The sequence below is a fragment of the Microcaecilia unicolor genome, chromosome 5, assembly GCF_901765095.1.
Source record: "Microcaecilia unicolor chromosome 5, aMicUni1.1, whole genome shotgun sequence".
NCBI lineage: Eukaryota > Metazoa > Chordata > Amphibia > Gymnophiona > Siphonopidae > Microcaecilia > Microcaecilia unicolor.
The window spans coordinates 61,138,001-61,163,236 of record NC_044035.1 but is presented as its reverse complement, the minus strand read 5'-3'; the positions used below and the strand labels follow the sequence as shown (position 1 = coordinate 61,163,236).

Here is a 25,236-nt window from a genome sequence, read left to right as displayed (position 1 = left end):
AACTTGTAAACTCTGGAATTCGTTGCCAGAGAATATGGTAAAGGCGGTTAGCTTAGTGGAGTTTTAAAAAGGTTTGGACAGCTTCCTAAAGGAAAAGTCCATAGACCGTTATTAAATGGACTATTTCTGGGATAAGCAGTATAAAACGTTTTGTACATTTTGGGGATCTTGCTGGGTATCTGTGACCTGGATTGGCCACTGTTGGAAACAGGATGCTGGGCTCGATGGACCTTAGGTCTTTCCCAGTATGGCAATACTTATGTAAAGCCGAAATGGTTCAAATCCCAGGTAAGTTCACCCATGGAAATTTTAGGCAAGTGAAATTCAAACATAATTTTCCTAGCATTTCTGAGTACCAATCTATATAAAAGGCATAAGAAAGAGAACATTTATTTATACTGCACTTGGCCTCTTACTCATTACAGTTTTAAACTTTGCAGCAAGTAGGTGGGAATGCTGCTTTAATTAGGCAGATTCACTCTGAATATATTACATGCACTATTCTTAAATTCATGACTACAAAATTAATTTATCAACTTCTTAGCTTCACAGACACTGCTCTCCATTTATCTGTGCAATATGGTTGTTACCGTTCAGTTGCATTTTTCCTGAGGCTTATTAAGTTCATGAAATGGGACAGAAAAATTCCAAAATTATACAGATGCCTCTTCAGAAAACATAGGTTTCTCTCATACCTGCCCCCCTTCCTCCAACATACACAGACTTTTAGTCTACAGCAAGAATCCTCAATAAATTAAAATTCCTCTAATGCTACTATAAACCAGTACATATAAACACACACACACACACGCAACAAAAAGTGTAATGTAGCTAGCAAAGTACACAGTAGGCTTATAACTGCATCCAGGATGAAATACACAGCAGACCTTTGATCTAGCAAACACTCATTAATGCAGCAATCCACACAGGCACAATCAAAATGAGGATTAAAAAAAAAAAGTAAACAAAAAGAAAATACCTTTACTCTGTCACAGTTGGGCTGATGATTTTCAGCCAGAAGGTCAAAAGGATCTGAATCTCAAGGTGCAGTTTGTTACAGAACACACTGTAGTAAAATTAACTTGGTACAGTGATGTGTTTCTTTTTTTTTTTCCCATTACACCTGTATCCAGCAATTCCTAACAGAAAGCCAAATAAGAGTCAAGCTTACCACCACATCTGTCCTCATTTTTCCAAACGTCTTGATTAAATGAGCATAATGGTAATCTTCCATCTGCCTTAAAATGGCTGTCATACATGCCACAAAATTACCCTGGAAGATAAGAATTATTTTATCAGCAGCAAGCAATAATAGGTACATATACATATAAAGTTAAAGGTAATTCAACCTTGCTCAGAAATAACTACAGGACCAATGGCCGCTTATTGACCCCCTGCATGGAACTTAGAAAATTTATAAGCAAAAGGTGATATGCAGCTTCAATTACTGTGCATCAAAAAGGAAATTGACAGGCCTCATACATCTTGGAAAAATCAAATAAACCCAATTTATATAGGTCTTAGGATAGCTCCCATTCCCCTGTATAATATATATTATCAGGTACATTATTGTATGTGGGAGTCTCAATCCTCTTTTAAACTTAAAAAGTCCTCATCACCTGGAACAGGGTGGAGGAAGAGTGCAAAACATGTGAATCACAGCCTGACATGATCACAAAGTAGGGGAGTAGTAAGGGGTGGGCCCAGGCCTACCCAATCTCAGACCAGGCCCCCTCAGTCTCTGACCCGCCAATCAGTGCTTGTGTTCTCAGGCGCTGGTTAGGCTGCACACAGTGCACAGCAGCATTTCAGCCACGTGCATGCCTCCAGCAGCAGCCGTTCTGACCTGCTTTATGCACGTAAGTGAGAGTCCTGCCGAAGCATACACTGCCTGTATAATAAACATTATGTAAAATATGCATATATTTACAGAATATCACTTAGGTAAAACTGTGGCATTTACATGCATATGTGCTCACATATGCATGAACATGCCACTTTTCTAATCATGCACGCGCATGACCATGCATTTTTTAGCATTAAATCTTAGTTGCCAATTTCTGGATCATTCTTCTAACTTTGTTAGATCCCTCCTCATGCTGTCCACACCACCATCAGCAGTGTCTCATCGATTACAGAGTTTTGTATCATCCGCAGAGAGGGAAATTTACTCTACAGCCCTTCCATAATATCACTCACAAACATGTTAAAAAGAGTTGAGCCAAGGACTCATCCCAGCGGTACACCACTGGTAGCATCCTTTGCCTCTTGGTGAACCCCATTTACCATCACCCTCTGTCTTCTTACACTTAACCAGTTTCTGAGTTAGTGACTTTTCAGTCTAGACCAAGGGCACTCAGTTGAAAAAAGTGCAAAGTTTATCAGCTCCCATTTTTTTAAACCTGAAAATGATCATTCTATAAATGGTTGCAGTGCAATCAAATGAACGCATGGAGGCCATGTGGTACCATTCAGGTCTCAAGATACAAGTCCATCCCTACTTTTTCTCATACATAATCTCATATGGCTTTACCATTCAACAACTTTATCAAAAATCAACTCAACCACTTCCATACCAAAGCACCGGAGGAGCAGCATATTGGGGATAATTCTATGAGCTGCTGCCTAGTTTTAGACAGCAAGAACATAAGAAAATGTTGGTATTCTACTAATTTGCATGTGTAAATGACCATTGTCCAGCTATGTGTTATTCTATATTGGTGTTCACAAAGGTAGAGTTTGGGTGGAGCATGGGTGCAGTACACATTTATACACATAGATTATACATTTTATAATCTACGTACAAGCATTTACAACACTTCTATGGTTGCTGTAAATGCCCACACCTGGAAAGTAGGCACATGTAAGATGCAAATATTGTATTACTCTTTCAAAAAGTACAAAGACTAGGGGACACTGCATGAAGTTACATAGTAATACTTTTAAAACAAATAGGAGAAAATATTTTTTTTCACTCAAGGGGTAGTTAAACTCTGGAACTTGTTGCTGGAGGATGTGGTAACAGCGGTTAGCTATCTGGGTAAAAAAAAAAGTTTGGACAAGTCCCTGGAGGAAAAGTCCATAATGTGCTATTAACATAGACATGGAGAAATCCACTACTTATTTTTGAGATTGGTAATATGTAATCTTGCTTTTCTTTGGGCTTCTGCAAGTTTCTTGTGACATGAATTGGCTAGACGGTCCCAGTATGGTTATTCTTATAAGAAAAAGTTGGCAACTACTTTATAGGTTTCAAATAGATGTTTTTCTAGCACTTAAATCTAAAATCTCCCTTATAGAAATTACCTATATTACATACTATGCTAAATACAGATAGGGAAAAAAGCCAAAGTGTCAGATGTCAATTAAGATCAAACCAATAACTCAGTATTTGCACTTTCATGATATTATATTTGAACAATACTAGGTTAATAAGGTCTTCGGCAACGGTGTACTGATATTTATCCATACTGAAGCACAGTGCAAATAGGTATTTATCCCATATGTAACATCAATTTTCAGGATCTCAACGATAATTACAGGCTATGATGCCACCAGGATGGCTGAGTGGTTAAGGCGTTGGACTTGAGATCCAATGGACATGTGTTGAGGAGGAGTTAGCCTAGTGGTTAGAAGGCTTGGGTTCTCAATCTGAGGTGGCCATTTCAAATTCCAGCACTAGTGGATATGACCTAGAACTGTTTACGTGCCCTGCCTGCATTTTGTAGCAAGAATGTTGCTACTATTTGGGTTTCTACCATGTACTTAATGTCACCTGCATTGGCCACTGTTGGAAGCAGGATACTGGGCTAGATGGACCATTTGTCTGACCCAGTATGGCTATTCTTATGTTCTTTTGTATCATTTGGTATACCATTGACACTTCAATGAATCTATAAACTTCCTGCAACAAGAAAACCAGTCTTTGCCTATACATAAGTGCTATGAGTTACCTATTTACCATCATCATCACTCAAGACTTTGCCATACAATATACAAAATTCAATAACTTAATCCTAATGTGAATCTTACAATTTTCTTTCCAATCTGGGGTTCATATTTTTGAAAGAATAAAAAAAGATAATTCTATGTAAAATTAAATCGACTGTTATATTGGCTAAAACTTTGGTTCACAAACATTTGGGTTTTAAACAATAGTGAGCAGGGTACAATAAATATTATCAAAAACAAACACACAGGATGAATAAGCAAGAGGCACATCCATATACAGTGGTGGAAATAAGTATTTGATCCCTTGCTGATTTTGTAAGTGTGCCCACTGACAAAGACATGAGCAGCCCATAATTGAAGGGTAGGTTATTGGTAACAGTGAGAGATAGCACATCACAAATTAAATCCGGAAAATCACATTGTGGAAAGTATATGAATTTATTTGCATTCTGCAGAGGGAAATAAGTATTTAATCCCTCTGGCAAACAAGACCTAATACTTGGTGGCAAAACCCTTGTTGGCAAGCACAGCGGTCAGACGTCTTCTGTAGTTGATGATGAGGTTTGCACACATGTCAGGAGGAATTTTGGTCCACTCCTCTTTGCAGATCATCTCTAAATCATTAAGAGTTCTGGGCTGTCGCTTGGCAACTCGCAGCTTCAGCTCCCTCCATAAGTTTTCAATGGGATTAAGGTCTGGTGACTGGCTAGGCCACTCCATGACCCTAATGTGCTTCTTCCTGAGCCACTCCTTTGTTGCCTTGGCTGTATGTTTTGGGTCATTGTCGTGCTGGAAGACCCAGCCACGACCCATTTTTAAGGCCCTGGCGGAGGGAAGGAGGTTGTCACTCAGAATTGTACGGTACATGGCCCCATCCATTCTCCCATTGATGCGGTGAAGTAGTCCTGTGCCCTTAGCAGAGAAACACCCCCAAAACATAACATTTCCACCTCCATGCTTGACAGTGGGGACGGTGTTCTTTGGGTCATAGGCAGCATTTCTCTTCCTCCAAACACGGCGAGTTGAGTTCATGCCAAAGAGCTCAATTTTTGTCTCATCTGACCACAGCACCTTCTCCCAATCACTCTCGGCATCATCCAGGTGTTCACTGGCAAACTTCAGACGGGCCGTCACATGTGCCTTCCGGAGCAGGGGGACCTTGCGGGCACTGCAGGATTGCAATCCGTTATGTCGTAATGTGTTACCAATGGTTTTCGTGGTGACAGTGGTCCCAGCTGCCTTGAGATCATTGACAAGTTCCCCCCTTGTAGTTGTAGGCTGATTTCTAACCTTCCTCATGATCAAGGATACCCCACGAGGTGAGATTTTGCGTGGAGCCCCAGATCTTTGTCGATTGACAGTCATTTTGTACTTCTTCCATTTTCTTACTATGGCACCAACAGTTGTCTCCTTCTCGCCCAGCGTCTTACTGATGGTTTTGTAGCCCATTCCAGCCTTGTGCAGGTGTATGATCTTGTCCCTGACATCCTTAGACAGCTCCTTGCTCTTGGCCATTTTGTAGAGGTTAGAGTCTGACTGATTCACTGAGTCTGTGGACAGGTGTCTTTCATACAGGTGACCATTGCCGACAGCTGTCTGTCATGCAGGTAACGAGTTGATTTGGAGCATCTACCTGGTCTGTAGGGGCCAGATCTCTTACTGGTTGGTGGGGGATCAAATACTTATTTCCCTCTGCAGAATGCAAATAAATTCATATACTTTCCACAATGTGATTTTCCGGATTTAATTTGTGATGTGCTATCTCTCACTGTTACCAATAACCTACCCTTCAATTATGGGCTGCTCATGTCTTTGTCAGTGGGCACACTTACAAAATCAGCAAGGGATCAAATACTTATTTCCACCACTGTATAACGGAGACAGTACATGCAAATATCTCATGCATACTCATTGTGCATTTCTGAAAAAACAGAATGGCTATCTTAAAGGAACTATGATAAAAGGCTGATGCATATGTAACTAGCTTTCCTCTGTATTCACTCTTTGTTATAATTCATACTTACACGTAGGGGGTCTTCTGCAAAGGCGTGCTAGCATTTTTAGTGTGTGTTAAAAGCTAGAGGCCCCTTAGATCATGTAATCTTTCTTTTTAAATTAGCCTTGTTAATATTTAACTTCTTTTGGAAAACATAATGTGATCAATTAACACTAAATATTAATAATATTTGTAATATAAACTTTAATCTAAAGCAGAATTTGAACATACAGCAAGATACAAGAAGCTTTGGCCATGAATACGGCACATAACTCCTGGTAGTACAAAGGGAGGAATCTAATTTTCCAAAAAATCAATTTCAATTTTACAGTAATAGTAATTGCAAAAAGTAGTTTATATAACGTATATAGAGAAAAGGAACACAAAGGTCTTATGGCTGCCTTTTGCAATTACAAGATTTGCATTATTTCACGCTTCCAAAAACAGTATAAAACACAACGAAATATAACTAATTTGTGTGGTATACACAGAAACTTACAGAAAAGGTAGTCAAATGAATGGGCTGTGACAGCATTAGTGCACGGCAGCCACTAGCGTGGCTTAGAAAACGGGGGGGGGGGGGGGGTTAATAATTGTAGGCACAGAACAATACTATATACATAATGCAGGCAAATCATAACAAATAAAATTAAATTGTATAATAATACAGCATTAAAACAATGAAACCTTTAAAACAAATTAAAATACATGTATAACAAGTGACCTTGTGCCGCCGTACCATGGACTGGAATTACTGATAATTATATTACTATATGGCACATCATGAAGTATTCAGCCCAATTGATAAGCTTGCTGAAATAAAAAGTCTTTAAAGCAATTTAAAAATCCTTTAAATCTCTCAATGTCCGAACATTTGGAGGCAAAGCATCCCAAAGTATTGCACCTACTATATTTCTCTGTGAGAAGTTCTGAGAGAAGAGGACATTTCTCTGGGTAAGTGACATTATTTTGCTCTGTGCTTGGGTTTAAATGATTGGGTTTAAAAGAGGAATTGTAGGTTATTGATAAACACAGAATAAAACAAAAAAAAGAAGCAAACTTTATTAACTGTCTTCATACCCTTTCCCTCATAGTTTTAAAACTTGAATTCCTGCCACAGCATTAACAGGTAGACTCTAGAAGGCACAACAGGGCTAGTTCAGTCTTAGAAAAAAAATAAAAATAAAAAAGAGAGAAGTAAGCATTATTAAATAGTTTCCATTATTCCTATGGGGCCTGCTGCAGATAACTTGAGCTAAGCTTTAATAAACAACCTCCTAAATCTTTCACAGCCACAATACTCTCCACCAAAATATATGGTATAGTTGTTTTCAATCAGTTTTAGAGGGCGCTTCTCCCAAACACACCTCGATGGCGATTTAATTCTAGTTTGCTTGCTGAAGCAGATTTTATCACTGCTACGGAACAGTTCTTAGCAGAATATTTAAGCTTCAACAACACTGCTCTAGTTTCCACAGTTACCAAATGGGATGCTATAAAAGTCTTGCTGAGAGGGTTTACTTTAAATTATATGCCTAAGAAATATAAGGCTGAACAAGAATCAAAATGTTTGTTAAAATCTCAGATCAAGTTGTTGGAAATGCAACTTGCAGCCTCTAAGGAGCCTTTGGTGTATAATTTATTTGTTGCATTTGTATCCCACATTTTCCCACCTAATGAGATTCCGCGACTTAAACATAATAGTTTATGTTCTAAAAATTTGCTTCTTTTCTTATTAGGAGAGCAGCTCATTATTATGCTGAAGATAACAGAGTGAGCCAATTATTGGCCTCTTAAATAAAGTCTTAAAGGCAGAAACAGAGATCACCTGGTCTAAAAATGTCAAATGTGGACGTCACTACAAATAAATTAATGTCTACATTTTTTGTGATTTTTACCATCAATTGTATACTTCTGACATTTCTGTGCAAGAAGCAATGATTGATGTTTTTTTCTGTGATCTATCTTATTCCAAATTATATTTTGAAGAGTTTACTGATTTAGACTGTCCATTCTCTTTGGATGAGATAGAAGCTGCTCTTAAACCCATAAGCCTCACAAGGCTCCTGGTATAGACAGGTTCCCTGTGGAATTCTATCATTCCATCAGCAAACTTTTATCACCAAATTATTAGAATCTTGAGCATGACTCCTCAACTCATTATACTTTTTACAGAAGCTATGATCGTTGTGATTCCAAAACCAGATCAAAATCCACTAGAGTCTAAGGATTATCATCCTATTTCTGTAATTAATGTGGAGGCAAAAGTATATGCCAAGATTATTGCTACAAGGTTAAACACAGTTCTTCATAAATTAATTCACACAGATTAAATTAGTTTTATTCCCCATCATCCCTCCACTTCCAACCCTTGTATGTCGTCCATGTTACTCACTCTAGCCAAACAATGCGCCAAGTCCATGGCTGCTATTTTTCTTGATGTAGAGAAGACCTTCGACCATAGAAACATAGAAACATGACGGTAGATAAAGGCCACATGACCCATCCAGTCTGCCCATCCTCTGTAACCCCTAATACTTCCTGTTCCTAAGCGATCCCACATGCTTATCCCTCGACTCCACCACCTCCACCGGGAGGCCATTCCACGCCTCCACCACCCTTTCTGTGAAATAATACTTCCTTAGGACCATGTTCAATAAGCTTGGGCATCATTTTATTGACATGATTCATAAACTATACACACATCCTTTGGAACGTATTTGGGTTTACTCACAATTATTTCCCCCTATTCTCTTACGAAGGGGCAACAGACAAGGGTCCCCCTCTCCTGTTAGATCTGGCTTTGGAGCCCCTCACTATAGCTATCAGACATAACTCATTGATCAAAGGTATCCAAACCAAATTTCAGGAAACCAAGGTTTCCTTATATGCTGATATTATTTATCTGACGGATGTTCATCAATCGATTCTGCATTTGATGACTTTTATTGAGACCTTCTCCAGCATTTCCAGTTATAAAGTCAATTGGAGTGGAGGAGTGGCCTAGTGGTTAGGGTGGTGGACTTTGGTCCTGGGGAACTGAGTTTGGTTCCCACTTCAGGCACAGGCAGCTCCTTGTGACTCTGGGCAAGTCACTTAACCCTCCATTGCCCCATGTAAGCCGCATTGAGCCTCTCATGAGTGGGAAAGCGCGGGGTACAAATGTAACAAAAAAAAATTTGGGAAAAGTCTGATATCTTGCCCCTGAATTTGTTGTGTGAAAGCTGATTGTGTCCAATTTCCATTTCATTGGGCATCCTCTGGTGTGAAATATCTTGGTATTCAATTTTATACTGACTTTGATACATTAATAGGACTAGATTATTTACCACTGTTGATGCCTTTGACTCAGCATTGGTCTCTGCTCTCTCTCACAAGGTGGGGTCGTGTTGAGACCATCAAAATGATGATTGCGCCCGTTATCAATTATGTATTGATGATGCTCCCAGGTGTGGCAACACCTCTACTATATAAGACAATGGAGATCAAATTGTCCCATATCTTATTGACTCACAAACCCCCAAGAATCTCTCCCAAAACATTGAAATGCTCTACAATGTCTGGGTGTGTAAACACTCCCGATTTCTCCAAATATTATCTAGTTTTTTTGCTTCACCACACATGGTGGTGTTTTCAGGATCAGGATTTACCAGAACTACCTAGATGGGTCAAATTTGAAAAGATTGTATATATCTTTTTGACCTTTGCTCGCTACTCAGCTACAAGCCCCCTTCAAAAATCAAAGCACTTCCTTTATACTGGTTTTGCTTCCCAATTACCAGTGTTGCCACCTAATCTCTGCTACGATTCCATGGATCCATTCCTTCTAAACAGGATTTCTTTGTGTTTATCCAACACGTTTGAATTCCATTACCGTTTTTATCTCTACCACCTCCCATGGGAGGACACTCCATGTATCCACCACCCTTTCTGTGAAAAAATGCTTCCTGAAATTACTCCTGAGTCTGCCCCCCCTTCAACCTCAATTCATATCCTCTAATTCTACTGCCTTCCCATCTCCGGAAAAGGTTTGTTTGCAGATGTCTGTTTCATGTCACCCCTGTTTCTCCTTTCCTCCAAGGTATACATGTTCAGGTCGGCAAGTCTCTCCTCATACGGTTTGTAGCACAAATCCCATACCATTTTTGTAGCTTTTCTTTGTACCGATTCCAGTCTTTTTATGTCTTTAGCAAGATATAACCTCAAAAACTGAACACAATACTCCAAGTGGGGCCTCACTGACGACTTGTAGAGGGGCATCAACACCTCCTTTCTTCTTCTGGTTATACCCCTCTCTATGCAGTGTAATTGGGAAGCAAAACCAGTGCTAGGCAGACTGGGCAGACTTCTACGGTCTATGCCCTGATTGTGACTGAATAGATAGGGATTGGCTAGAGTGTAAATTTTAAAGGGCTTTGACATTAGCTTCAGAACTTTTAGTACAAGAACAATGCTAGGCAGACTTCTACAGTCTGTGCACTGAGAACGGCAAGGATAAATCAAACTCGGGTATACATATAAAGTATCAAATACCATGTAAAATTAGTTTTTCTTGTTGGGCAGACTGGATGGACCATACAGATCTTTATCTGCTGTCATTTACTATGAAACTATCCACTGTTAAAGCTTTTTCATACTTTGGACTCACATTTTTATCTTTAGTCATTATGGTCCAATCCATATATAAAAACTGGCAATATGCCCATTCCCTGAAAATGATGGATATCTACCAGTATCCACATTCTTAATCAAATCATCTCTGATGGTTGCTTGATTCATTTCCAGTACTGTTTGTCAATATAACCTTCCTCCATCCAATTTTTACCATTGGTTACAATTGCATAAATATCTAATGAAGAGCAAGCTGCTATCAACCACTCGTGCAAGTCTCCCCAATTTATGATATGTGGCTAGGTGGTAGCTCAAGATTACATGGTCTCCAGAATGTATAAGAACCTTTAGAAATCTGAGTGTAGTAGTCTCAAGTCTCTTCATGAGGTGTGGGAAAAAGATATTGACTCTGTATTGCCACAAGAACAATGGAACACCTTTTGGCTTAAGACTGTAAAGTTATCTATGACTGCATCTCTCACTCAGATCAGGATCAGGCGGTGTATCAAATTAGTGAACAACCAACCCCCTTTCTAGTGGGATAGAGCTGTTTCGTCAATTTGGAATAATTATAATGATATAGAAAGGTACAATTTCTAGTGATTTGCACTCCCAAGTAGTGGAAGTGACCCTTGGCCCAACAAAATGGTAAGTTCTGTCACAGGTGGTCTTCCTCCACAGGGCCTAAGGTTATTCCCCAAAATTCAGATTTGTCAAAATTTACTTAAATCCTACCAAGGACTCACACTTATTAAACTCTATCAAAATAATTCACAGAAAAAAACTGTAGATGATTAACATAAATCAAAATATCATCTGCATATAAAACAACCTTATTCACAGTGTCAGGTACCGTTATACCTGTAACCTCTGAGTTCATTTGAATGTTTTATGTCAGGGGTTCAACTGAAATAGCAAAAAAACAAAACAAACCCAGGAACAATGGATATCCCTGTCTGGTACCCTGCCTGATCAGAAAAGATGTGGTTTAACCCCCACTGACCCGTAGTCGAGTCATTGGGGCCTCATACAGCCTTCTAATCCATATATAAAAATGATCTCCAAACCCTATCTTACGCATAACTGTCCATAAAAACTGCCAGTTCTACCTATCAAAGGCCTCCTCTGCATCAATAGCCAACAATGCTACTTCATTCTGAGAATGTGCGCATACCACAAAGGTGCAACTTCTGTTGCATATTGTTTGCCACTTGCCACCAAAGGACAAAGCTGGATTGATCAGGGTGAATAAGGTCAGGCAAAGAACCTGCTAATCAGCCAGACAACACTTTTGCATCAGATTGATATCAATATTCAGCAGAGAATTTGACCTATAGGAGCCACATACACTTGGGTCCTTGACTGGCTTAGTGCTGTGGCTTTGGAACAGAGGATTTCCCCGATGCAGCAGTTGTGAAACAGAGATTCCCTGTCAGGCTGTATCTTACAATGGTGCACCTTTGTGAATTATAAATCCTAAAGTACATCTTTAGAAGGTTTACAAAATTGAAGCAGCATGACATTGCGGATAAGTGGTGTTAGGCTCTAGCTGCCATTGAATTGAACTGTTTCTATGCATGATAGCCATTGCAATGAGTCTGTCTTTATTGACCTGTTTCACGGTGTGGAGTTGTTTTTATTTATTTATTTATTACCTATGGTGGTTTAAGTTTGTGCCTAAAGGCTTAGTCCTTAGACTTGTGTTTGTTTCACCACAATTTTTAGTTTTGTTGATTATAAGACTGGTGATTGGTAGTGCTTGCTTAGCTATCCTGTTTTTATAGAAACTATATATGAGATTTATGCTTATAATATCTAGCTCAATTTCAGCAGGATCTCGGAAAGGTTGGAGGTCTTCTCTGGTTGTATGGAAATGACTAAAAATTCAAAGAGAAACATTCAATTTGAATTTTTAAATCTACAGTGAAGGTTATACCTCCTATGATTACCTTCCTGATATACTTGCTTCTCTTCAGTCAGAAGTAAAAGTAATAGATGTCATTATTGATTAGACTATATCAATGCATCCTCATGTTTCTTCTGAGGTGACATCTACATTTTTCAGTTGAGACTGAAATAAAAATGTTTCATGTTATCTTTAACAACATGACCTGATGGAAATTATTCATGCAATGTTATTTTCACATCTAAATTACTGTAATTTGTTCTTAATAAGTCTGCCTAATTTCAACTGCAGAATTTACTACTACTACTAATCATTTCTATAGTGCTACTAAATGTAAGCAGCACTGTACACATTATGAGCAGCTACTTTTTATGTCCCTAAAGAGCTCACAATCTAAGTTTTTGTACCTTGGAAAATGGAGGGTTAGGTGACTTAACCCAAAGTCATAAGGAGCTGCAGTGGGAATTGAACCCAGGTTGCTAGGATCAAAGTCCACTGCACTAGCCATTAGGCTACTCCTCCTTCAATGTATAAAGAACACTACAGCTTATTTGTTGAGGGTGACTTAAATTATCACATCATAATACTACAGCCTTTTGGTAGCATTATTAATTGATGATTTATTTTGGATGTAGATTTAAGAGACTTTTGGGCCCTTTTAATAAAGTTTAGTATGTGCTAATGGACGTTAGCGCACACTAAATGCTACATGTCCTATTTTATACCTATGGGCTACGTGGCACTTAGCGCATACTAATGTCCATTAGCATGCACACTAAGCTATAGTTAAAGGGTTCCTTTGTTTTGTGTTCAAGGCAATAGTTTGGTTATGTAGTATTTTTCAGACAGGATGAGGCTTTATGAACCTGCTCATAAGGTTAGGTCTTCCCAGGGTCGCTTTACTCATACTACCCCTCTCCTCAAGACCCTTCACTGGCTCCCTATCCGTTTTCGCATCCTGTTCAAACTTCTTCTACTAACCTATAAATGTACTCACTCTGCTGCTCCCCAGTATCTCTCCACACTCGTCCTTCCCTACACCCCTTCCTGTGCACTCTGCTCCATGGATAAATCCTTCTTATCTGTTCCCTTCTCCACTACTGCCAACTCCAGACTTCGCGCCTTCTGTCTCGCTGCACCCTACGCCTGGAATAAACTTCCTGAGCCCCTACGTCTTGCCCCATCCTTGGCCACCTTTAAATCTAGACTGAAAGCCCACCTCTTTAACATTGCTTTTGACTCGTAACCACTTGTAACCACTTGCCTCCACCTACCCTCCTCTCTTCCTTCCCGTTCACATTAATTGATTTGATTTGCTTACTTTATTTATTTTTTGTCTATTAGATTGTAAGCTCTTTGAGCAGGGACTGTCTTTCTTCTATGTTTGTGCAGCGCTGCGTACGCCTTGTAGCGCTATAGAAATGCTAAATAGTAGTAGTAAAGGTCATCATTTTTAGAATCTGATGCTTGATCATCTTTAGGTTTCCAGCAAAGATTTAAAGACTGGTTATTTTCCAGAGTTTTTAAAGTAGTAATAGTTCTTTTGAAGGGGTAAATTTGTGTGTTTGAACTTGCTTTGCTCTTTATTATGTTTTAGTTTGAGTTATTAACTGTTATATTTCTTTTTACTGATTTTTATACTATTATAGTTTATGTTGGTTAAAGGACTAAGGCTGATACCTAGACAGGTTAAAATAAAATTACAAAATATGTCTGAAACAGGCATAGAGATCACTCCACATGCATGTAATATGAGCCCTTGGAAGCATAAAAAATTGTTTCTGTTAACAGGTTTCTCATAGCATTCGAAGGAACATTATCCTCAAATATTCTCCACTGGTCAGTGCACAGTAGATTAGAATCAAAACTATTACTCTGACATTTCAGTGCCTGTAGCCTGTATAGCATTTATAATGATTTTTTTTACACATAACTTATTTATATTTTTAACTGCAAGATATCAGTTTGAGTTATATTGTGGAAAAAAAAAGGTTTCAGAAAGTACATACAAAGTTTGAAATAAGTATGTGTTCTCTTATGAAAATCTTCATTCTGAAAATATATTTGTATGATGATGATTTGAAGATTATTAGAGGATAACTGAATATTTCAAACAAAAGCATTGATAGTTGCTATATACAATTTGAGATTCAAACAACAAAATAGCCTGCAGTACTCACAACCAGGGGCGTATCTGCGTGGGGCCACAGGGGCCTGGGCCCCCGCAGATTTTGCCCTGGACCCCCCTACCGCCGCCAACCCTCCTCCGCCATTGCTGTCGCCTACCTTCGCTGGCAGGGGACCCCAACCCCCGCCAGCCTAGCTCCGCTTCCTCCTGCCGCTGCCGGCTGCCTTTAAAAGAATTCCTTCAGCTGGCGGGGGACCCCCAACCCCCGCCAGCCAAGCCAAGGTCCTTTCATTTCTTCCACTGCAGTCTGCAAAGCTGGCGCCGAACGTTTCTTCTGAGTCTGAGTCTGACGTCGCTGTTCATTCTGTTTCTGAGTCTGACGTCCTGCACATACAACGTGCAGCGACGTCAGACTCAGAAGAAACTTTCGGCGCCAGCTTTGCAGACTGCAGTGGAAGAAATGAAAGGACCTCGGCTTGGCTGGCGGGGGTTGGGGGTCCCCCGCCAGCTGAAGGAATTCTTTTAAAGGCCGCCGGCAGCGGCAGGAGGAAACGGACCTCAGCTGGCGGGGGTTGGGTCCCCCCCCAGCGAAGGTAGGTGACAGCAACGGCGGGGGGAGATTGGCAATGGCAGCGGCTGGGGGGAGGGGGATCGGCAATGGCGGCAGCGGCGGCGGGGGGGGGGGCTATAATGTGCCCCCTCACTCTGGCCCTGGCCCCCCCTACCGCCGCAGTTCAGATATGCCCCTGCTCACAACAGTTTCAGGTTGGGAAGAATTCTTGCTGCAATTGCGCAACTACCATAGCACAGCTATTGGCTTCCAGGTGGTGACAATGGGCCTTGTCACATGTCTCTGTGGCCAGTCCATGTCAGAAGCGGACTCTGCTGATACTGGGTACATGGAATGTAACAGGATGGGATATAAGGATGCAATAAAAGGGGTGCCTTGGTCTCTTGCATTCTTTCAAGTATATTGCTGTTAAAATTCTGTCACCATAACCACTTATTTATTTTATTTATTTATTTATTGCATTTGTACCCCACATTATCCCACCTTTTTGCAGGCTCAATGTGGCTTACAGAGTGTTATTCTGATGTAGTCATTACAAGATCTTAAATACAATCGACAATTGGCTGAAGGTAAATGGGGATTTAGATGGAAAGGTGTTAGGTAAGGTAGTGTGAGAGGTGTTTTTTGATGCACATGAGTGGTTTAAGGAATGATTTGTTTCATTGAGGATTACTTTTGTAGGCTTTGTTGTTCATTTCTTCAGCTGTATTCAGTTTCTGCTCTCCTGTTTGGCAACTTGCTGAGTTTGTAGCCCGTTATAGGTACAGAGGGCATGGCTAAAAAAAATTAAACAGTTGCTGCAAGCAGTAGGGAGAGGGGGGTTGAAGGTGCACAAGAGGACAGATGAAGTGAAGAAGCAGAACCACCACCATGGGGGGAAGAAAGGGGGCTGAGTTACCCCACAGAAGGGGCACATTGGGTTTGGTAAACTCAGAGGTTCTAGAATCCCTGCAGTACAGCAAGCATAACCTAAGTAGCTCTAGAACCGAGGTTGCAAGGCAAGACTTTCCTGGCTTCTTCAGGCTGTTGGAGGGTGAGCCCCAGGGATAGGCCTTTCAGTTTGATCCTCTGGGCAATGTCAACAGACCCTTTGGAAGGACTATGTGAATTTATCAACCTTCATATATGACCAGATACAGACCTATTCCCAGTGACATCCCAGAGAATGGCAGCAAACCACATGGCAAGAACAAAGAGCTACATGGCAGAATTTGCCTCTTGGGTGGACTACTGGTATTGGTGCAGATAGCAGGAAAGCAACCTGGGATTAAGTGATGCCAGAAGTCTTATATGTTCTTCCTAGGACAATTAATAATTTAGATATTTTTTAAATATAATACAGCTGTGCTGTATCAAACCAAACTGTCAGAATAACTATTATTCAATGCAATAATTGTGGTGCTCTACTTCTGAGGCTGACCACTTACAGTATCTACCTTCAACTCCCTACAGAGCTATCCATGAGCAAACCACTGGAAAACCAATAACAAGCAAAGGGGAGTCGTCATAGTTCATAACTCTCCTCTGTGCAGCAGCTTTTGTGTATTATACCAATGTCTCTTAGTTGCCTGTTTTAGGTCAAGACTATGGTATATTTGTTTTTAAATATTCTTATGATTTATGCTAACATTCTTTTACTTATTTATTTGGATTTATTTACTGCCTTTTTTGAAGGAATTAACTTAAGGTAGTGTACAACAAGTATAAATTAAACATAGACAACAGATTACAGCAGTAAACATATTCAAATAACAATATAGGGTATGGCTTAATGCTATATTATAATGTCAACACAATATGCACTAAATCATTTTAATAGGCAGGATAAGGTATAAGCAAAGATGGAACGTATAGATAGATAAGGTAGAATAACAGGAGCTAGAAAATAAGGGGGCCATGTATTTTATTAACAGTTTTCAATAGACCCTGCCACAGCCCTTAAGAGGATTCAACATGGCCTTGTCAGACTTTTCATTATTTGTGTGATTTATGCTCTGGTGTGGTGAATGAATTTGAAATTTTGACAATTCTGATTGATCCGCTGTTTTGTTGCCTATCTTGGATCTTTCGGATTGTCTGCCTGCCTGTTTTCTTGGCCACTAATTTAGAATACTGTTGGTTATGGTTAAGTTGGAATGGCCTATCAAGATGACATACCTGTATAACGAGTTTGACTGCATGCACATGGACTCTAGTCTTCCTAAAGATAAGTTATTAACTTATTTACTTTAGAGACTCTCCAGTTTAATATGTTTTCAACTGTGGTACATGTGGTTGCTCATTGGCAGCTGTGAACGTACTTGCAGAGCACATTCCTGCACCTATGGATGCTGGCAACTGTGGACCACCCTCTGCATCTATTGTGACATCTTTTTGGTAAGTTGTTATATGAAAATTTGGAAATAAGATAATTCTCTCCTGAACCAGGAAAGGCCAGCCTTAAAATTTCTTTTGCAATATGTACTAAAGTGGCTCTTCAACTTGGAAAAATCAAAAGGTGTTAAATTGAAATTCATCCTGACAGCTTCCTTGACAGGTATGTGCTATAATATTGTCTAAAGTGTGAAATCTTAATGCATAGTAGGGAACTCATTGACTTCGGCCAAAGGCGCTCCTAAAATCCCAATGTCATTCATAGAGGGATCATTATACTAAGGTTTGCTGAAAAATGGCCTGCACTGGTGTAGACACGTGTATCGCACGGGCACAAGTCCATTTTTCAGCGCAGCTGCAAAAAAGACCACTTTTTTGGGGGGCCAGAAATGGACATGCGGCAAATTAAAAATCAGCGGGCATCCATTTTTGGACCTGAGATCTTACCGCCATCCATTGACCTAGCAGTTAAGTCTCATGCATTAACCGGGTGGTAATGGTCTACGCACGAATAATGCCGAATACTGTCGGTTAGTTGCCGTGTGCCGGAAATATTCCGGCACACCTAGTGGACGTGCAGAAAAAAATGAAATTACCGGCCGGGCCTCGCCGTAGCCAGGTAGTAGTTTAAAATTGATGCGCATAGGACACATGTATGTGCCTATGTGGCTTAGTAAAAGGGCCCCCAAGTTTCTTGATTTTTGACAAGTATCGGAAGGTTCAAGGGACAGCTGTGTGCTGTTCAACACTATACCATAGCTTCTTGAAAACTATACCTAGGAACAATACAGTTAGATGTCTACATCATATAAAGATAGGTTCTGAAGAATGTATTTTGGGCTTCCAGGTTCATAAGCAAAGGATTTGTGAAGCCCCTTCCAAATACACATGTAAAAACACTCCTACACTTTTTAATTGACTGACAAAAATACTATTTCAAGTATAGCAGGTAATCTGGTTAACTACAGTAATCACATGCAGGATCCCTTCAAAAGATAATGATCATCGCTAAATCACATCGTTTAAAAAAAGGTTTTTTTAAAACAGTTTGGCAAATTTCAAGTTTTTCAGAAAATTTTAACAGCTGAAGTCAAATAACTCTGCACCCTGCAGCCTAACAGCATGCTTTCACAGTGAACCACCATAAATATTGTAAAGACAGAAAGTAATGAGTACCCCCCATTAAAACTATGTTTTACTAAAGGCATTTCATTAAACTAAAGAAGCCATTTGTCAAACACAGTAGTAGATTTAGAGGCTCATTTTCAAAGCACATAGTCTTACAAAGTTACTTTGTAAGTCTATGTGCTTTGAAAATAAGCACCTTAGTAACATACTTTTCTATAGAGTAAGATATCCTCCAAACTCTATAAAATCATTTAGATTTGTATTTCAGGTAACTAAGGAGGTCTTTTACAAAGCATAAGAAGCCAAACGCGGGCTTACCACATGCTAAATCGGAACTATTGCCGGCCCAACGCAGCTGCTGGTAGTAGTTCCGGCTGGAGTGCGTGCCATTTCCGGTGCGCCATAAACATTTTTCTCTGTAGCGCAGTGCTAACCTGGTGATAATTGGGCATCACCGTGTGCTGCCCGGTTAACGCTGGGTTACCGCGGGAGCCCTTACCACTATAGTGCTGTCCTATTCAGTCAAAACATTTTCGATTCAGTATAATTCGATTCTTTCAAAAAAATGGTTTTTTGATTCAATTTAACTTGATTGAAATAGTGAGGCCCACATGCTAATATTATAACACACAGGGTAAGAAAAAAACAGGCAGCAGCAATTGAACAAAGGCAAACTTGCTTTGGTTTGAGCATATGGCAATGACGGCTGCGTGGGGGAGTGGACACACAGATTAACCAAATTGGCTTATTTGCTTACAGTGGACTAGATAGGCTCACGTCCACTCCTGTCTATTAAACCTTCTTGCTTAGCTCGACTGCCGGTCCCGCCCCCTGATGTCAGTTCCTGTTCCGGCTGCGCGCCAATAGAGATACTTTCTTGCCTGTGCCAACAATAGAGAGAGATTGGGCGCTGCTATGGTAAGTTTATCTTCTCACTGCTGCTGCTTCCCTCAGCAGCTACAGTGGCTTGGGTGACAGCGTGAGGAAAAAAGAGAGGGAAGCAGCGACAACGGCTTGACAGCGGGAGGGAGAGAAGCAGCGGCTTGGGTGACAGTGGGTGGGAGGGAGGGAGAGAGGTAGGGAAATCCCGATTTGGGACTCCCGATTTTTTCCAAAATGAATCGATTTGATTAGATTCATCCAAAACGAATTGATTCGAATTGTGAATTGGACAGCACTACTTACCACCACCTCAGTGGGTAGTGGTAAGCCTTCCACCGCTGCATGGCCACGGGGTAAGGGTTATCTTACTGCACTTTTAATCATTGGGCATTGTTTGCCCAGTGGCTCAGTTTCCTGCGCCAGCACAGATATATATATATATATTTATTTATAATGTGCTTCTTATTATCCTTTTTTTTTATGTGTCCCTCTTAGCCTTTTTTTAAACAATGTGCTCCACTCTATTTACGTACATTGAAGATTTATGTTGAGTACCATTTATATCAAACCCACCCATTTAATTTGTTTCACTATACGAGAGCCACTTTGTTTGAAGTTATTTACATATAGCTCTTTGTATTAGTCCACAATTTCTTCCATGTTTCTTTTTTTGTTTTTCAAAAGGCAATGTTACACATAGGATCATTATTTTTTTTCATAGTGTATCATAGAGGGGCATAATCAAATGGGGCACCCAAGTTTTCCTGAGGACGTCCTCGCAGGAGGTCCCTGCGAAGGGGCGGGGAAACCCGTATTATCGAAACAAAATGGGCGGCCATCTTTCGTTTCAATAATACAGTCGGGGACGCCCAAATCTCAACATTTAGGTCGACCTTAGAGATGGTCATCCCCGATTTTTGGCGATAATGGAAACCAAGGACGCCCATCTCAGAAACGACCAAATCCAAGCCATTTGGTCGTGGGAGGTGCCAGCATTCGTAGCGCACTGGTCCACCTGACATGCCAGGACACCAACCACGCAACACTGCAGTAAAAAGGGCTCTGACATGCGGGGAAAAACGGCCCCTGTCTCTACCACAGGGCTATTTTTCCCGCAGCTTAGTAAAAGGACCCCTATGTTACACACGTTCTCAGCGCAATTATTTGTTTTGAATTACAGAACATTAATGTAGTACTTGGAATAATCAGGTAGAGAAAATAAGATTTACATGAAAAATGTATACAAGACCTGAACTGGTTTAATATAAAGTAAATTTTTGTGTGTATGCATGTATAAAGTAATGTGTGGCCTGAGATTTGTCTGAATCATATCATTAATGAATTGGGCAAATAGAACAGAAACAGAGAAAATAAACATCTAGTCAGTCCAATTTGCTTCTTTTTGCAATAAACTTAAGGATTCTCTATGCATATCCTATGCACTTGAATTGTTACTAGTTTTGTTTCCACCATTTCCGGAGGGAGGATATTCTATGCACCTAAATGCACATTTATTGAAGAAATATTTTCAATTATGACTCCTGAGTATACTTGCTTTGGGCCTCAAATCATAATCTCATGTTCTAGCCTTTTGTTTCTTAACTGGAAAATATTTGCACCTTCTATATTATTTATACATTTTAAGTACTGGAATATCATCCCCCCCCCCCCCCCCCATTCCATTCTTGAATATTGCATTAGTACTTCCTTTTTCCCTATATTGCAAACCAGGGCCTAAGACTTCTGTACCTCTGCTGCATAACCTGACTGTTCAATGCAAATCATTTGACTAGTCCAAGTTTTTTCTTAGATCACTTCTCATTCTGTTTATTCCCTCTGGGTTTTACAACTCTGCTGCAGACTTTAGTGTTATTGGCAAAAAAGCAACTTTTTTCTTCAAACTCCTCAGCAATATCACTTACTAAGAGAGTAAACAGAACAGATTTTGAAAATAAATTAGTAAATAATATTTTCATTTAGCATGCAACATTTTTATATTTATAAACATATTCCTCTAGCAACAAATCAAGTACAGTTCAAGTAATAACACCAGAATAAAAAAAATGGCTAACATTCAGGAGCCATGCTGGCAACATTACACACGGTCTCCATCCCCACCCCATCTCCGTAAGTTCTGTCTCTATCCCCATCCCATCCCTGCAAGCCCCGTCTCAGTTCCCATCCCCGCAGGCCCTGTCCTCATCCCTACAGGTTCTGTCCTCATCCCCGTCCCATCCCAGCAGAATCTGACTCCATCCCTGCAGGTTCTGTCCCCATTTGCAGATGCCTCAAACACTTATGATTTTATATTTAAACTTTTCTATTAAAGTATGAAAAGGATCAATATGCTGTGTAACTATTGTGTATAAATTACAAATAGAAAACAATAACAGCAGCAGCAAGCAGCTATAATAACTCTCCTCCCCACCACCACCCTCTACCCGTCCAACCCCAACAATAGCTGTCTTCTACTACCCCAAGGAACCCTAATTTACCCTGTTAAAATGTCCATGGGTACAAAATACAACCAGTTCTGTATGCCCTAGAGGGGAGAAATATGCCCTATGAAGCACTATTGTGATTTTTTAATCTGTAGATGAATAAGAAGTCATTAACAATCTCAGGATTCATTCTAGCTCTCCTGTCTTCCACAGTCCTTCCTGCAATACAAGATGTCTTCTTTTAGAAGATGTACTGGTAGCAGGATGTACAGGAGGATCTCCCATGCAAGTTGTGGCCAGCATGTTCTTCAAAAAAAAAAAAAATCAAAATATTGTAACCTGTACCACTCAAACATAATAGTCCAGTTCATAAACAGGCTTCAAAGTAGAAAATGACACAGGGACAAAGTTTGTCCCCATCCCCATGGGCTCTGTACCCATCCTCACCCCATCCCTGTGGGATGTGTCCTGTCGGATCTGTTCCTGCCCTCAAGGGCTCTGTCCCCGTCCCCATCCCCATGGTTACGTGGGTCCCCATCCCTGTGTCATTCTCTAGTTTAGGCTTATTCAGCTGAAAATCGCCACTATCCAGATAATATTTTGGGGCTGCCCTCATTCTGCTAATTTCTTACATCAACAGAATTGGGCCTTGTTGTTGGATTTTCAATACTATTTTTATGAGGGTTAAAAATCCACAGACAATGAAGTTATACGTTCCCTAGCTGCTGGTGAATGCATATCTTAATTGGAATATCAGTCCAAAAAAAACCCCATAATTAAACATAAAACATAAAAAAGTTCCATAATGACAGTAAAAAATTCAAGCAAATCACATGCTGACACTATAAAAACAGTTATAATCAAGTAAAATACAGAAATACATTAATTTTCAATGTAATCTAACAAAGTGGAACAGACTCATGTGTGCGCCACATAAGGCATTCTTGGAGGCATAGTTTGGGTGAACCAGGGGGCAGAGCAGGGGCTTACAAGCATATCTTATAAAACATGTGTCTTAACACAATGTAGCTCATAGTTCAAATTCATTTGATATGCTTTCCATAACAAAACATAATTAAGCAGTTTATAATAAAGTATCAATGGGGGAAAATATATTTTAAAAAGGGACACAAAAGGGAAAAGCTATATTTACAATAAAAGTTCAAATTTAACAAAAACAAGTTAACTCTACACGAACGCAAAATAATCTAAAAGAAAAATTTTTAATATTAACCCACATAAATAAACACATACCTTTATTTTACAATCCAGATATAAAATGGAGGCAGGAAAACAAGAAAAGAGACAGTGAACATAAAACATAGGGAAACTGCTAACTAGCAAAACCTCCATGACCGGCAGGCAAAATTATTATATACATGTCGATGGGAATGCTTGTGTAAAATAATAAGCAGTTCTACATTGTTTTTAGTAAAGGCTCACACTGAGGGCCCCATTTACTAAGCTGCGCTATAGGCAGGCTAGCATTCTTAGCACACGCTAATGCTAGACGCCCACTAGAATATATGGGCGTCTCTAGTATTTAGCACATGCTAAAAACGATAGTGCACCTTAATAAACAGGGCCCTGAATATCTATAGGAAGCACATTCCAAAATGTTGGAGCAGTGACTGCAAAGCAAGATTGTCTGGTAGGATGTAACAAATTGGTGATGAGTAAAAATAACCAGTAATTGAAGGGCTTATTTCCAAAACCCTGTAAGTCCAATGGACTTAGCGGGTTTTGGAAATAAGACTTTCAATTGATTTTGAGAAGACTGAAGTGTGGGTGAGGGGAAATAAGGAATTAGTAAATCAAAAAGAAAAGCAGGAATACCTATATGAAAAGGTATGCGAGCAATAATCCTATTTTTAAACATGGTTTGGAAAGTTAAAGGGAATCAATGTTCTTCCATTAATAACGGAGTGACCCTATTAAATTTTTGGCAACAACAATGTTTTGCAATAACTGTAACCTCCTAAACTGGTAGTCAGGTAACCCTTGAAAAAGGGAGTTGCAATAATCCAACCATGATATAACCAAGGAATGAAGAAGGCTGCATAACAAGGATTTATCTAGAAGAGAACATGCAGATAATAGTTGTCATAACGTAATTTTTTTTTCTCTGAAGTACATTTGTCTTATGAAGACATCCATTAAAGGATCTCCACTGTGTTGTGTCTGCTTTGGAGTGTGGAGTTGGTTCTTCTGTTTTTGGTCTTTTTAAAACACAAAGGAAACCAGAGCAGCATGCACACAAGACCTGCTGTGTCCTGGCAGCTCCAACAGGCCCTCAGAGGGAGCAAGATAAGACAGACCTCGAGTGTACATATACATGGAAGCTGAAAGGCCCGCAGATAAGCAGTTTTAAAAGGTTGCTTTGCCAGCAATGCCAGCATTGCACTGTTACTTCCCAAAGCCTGCCATTCTATGAGGATATCCACTCTGCCTAATAATAGAGCTGCCCTGCCTACATGGAGTACTAACAAGCTGAGTTACAGAACTGCGGAGTGCAAAAATCAATGTGAGCACTAAAAAGACTTGGAAGTGTTCAAACTGAATGTAACTTGCCTTGAATTGCTGAAAAGGTATGAGGTAAATCCAAATGTCTTGATCCCTTTCAAGATCTGAATATGGTAGGATGAAGTAAGTATTCTTGGAATAACCAAGCTCAGGACACACACAAAAACAACGCATCAGAACTCTCAAGGGATAATGGTATGACTCATGCTGTATTAAAAATAAAGTATAATATAAACCCAATGTCATATCAAACTGTGAACCCCTGAATGTAGCTCAGCTGAGATGTCTCGCTTCTAGTGTGCCATGTTGACAATAGAAAGCATGAAATTCAATAGGAACATGAGTAACAGAGTCTCATTTTAAGAAGAGATGAGAAATCTCTTCTTAAAATGAGACTCTGTTACTAACCAATATGCTTAGTTTTTGTGTCTGTCAGATACCTTTCAAGATGGAAAATGCATGCATGCCTCACTGAGACAAACAAAACAAATCTGCAGGTTATAATGAAATTATTAATACCTTATTCTGAGTTAACTGATACTATAGGACAATACAGTTGAGGAAATTAGAAAAGCAGGTACCACATATTCTATTGTCCTGAAATATTGTTGGAGAGGTCTGGCTGTCCTGGTACATGTGGGTTGCAATGACATAGGAAAATGTGGGAGGGAGGTTCTGGAAGAAGCCAAATTTAGTCTCTTAGGTAGAAAGCTGAAGTCCAGATCC

General features: G+C 39.8%; 1 protein-coding gene across 1 annotated transcript in view; it reads right to left on the bottom strand.

Annotated features, from left to right (window-relative positions):
- The window catches only part of DOCK1 (dedicator of cytokinesis 1), a 906,712-nt gene that overhangs the window by 363,136 nt on the left and 518,340 nt on the right, over positions 1-25,236 (bottom strand). Inside the window, exon 28 of the mRNA XM_030202953.1 lies at positions 1,172-1,273. Within this exon, the coding sequence (XP_030058813.1) occupies positions 1,172-1,273 (102 nt within the window). The remainder of the gene's footprint in view (positions 1-1,171; positions 1,274-25,236) is intronic.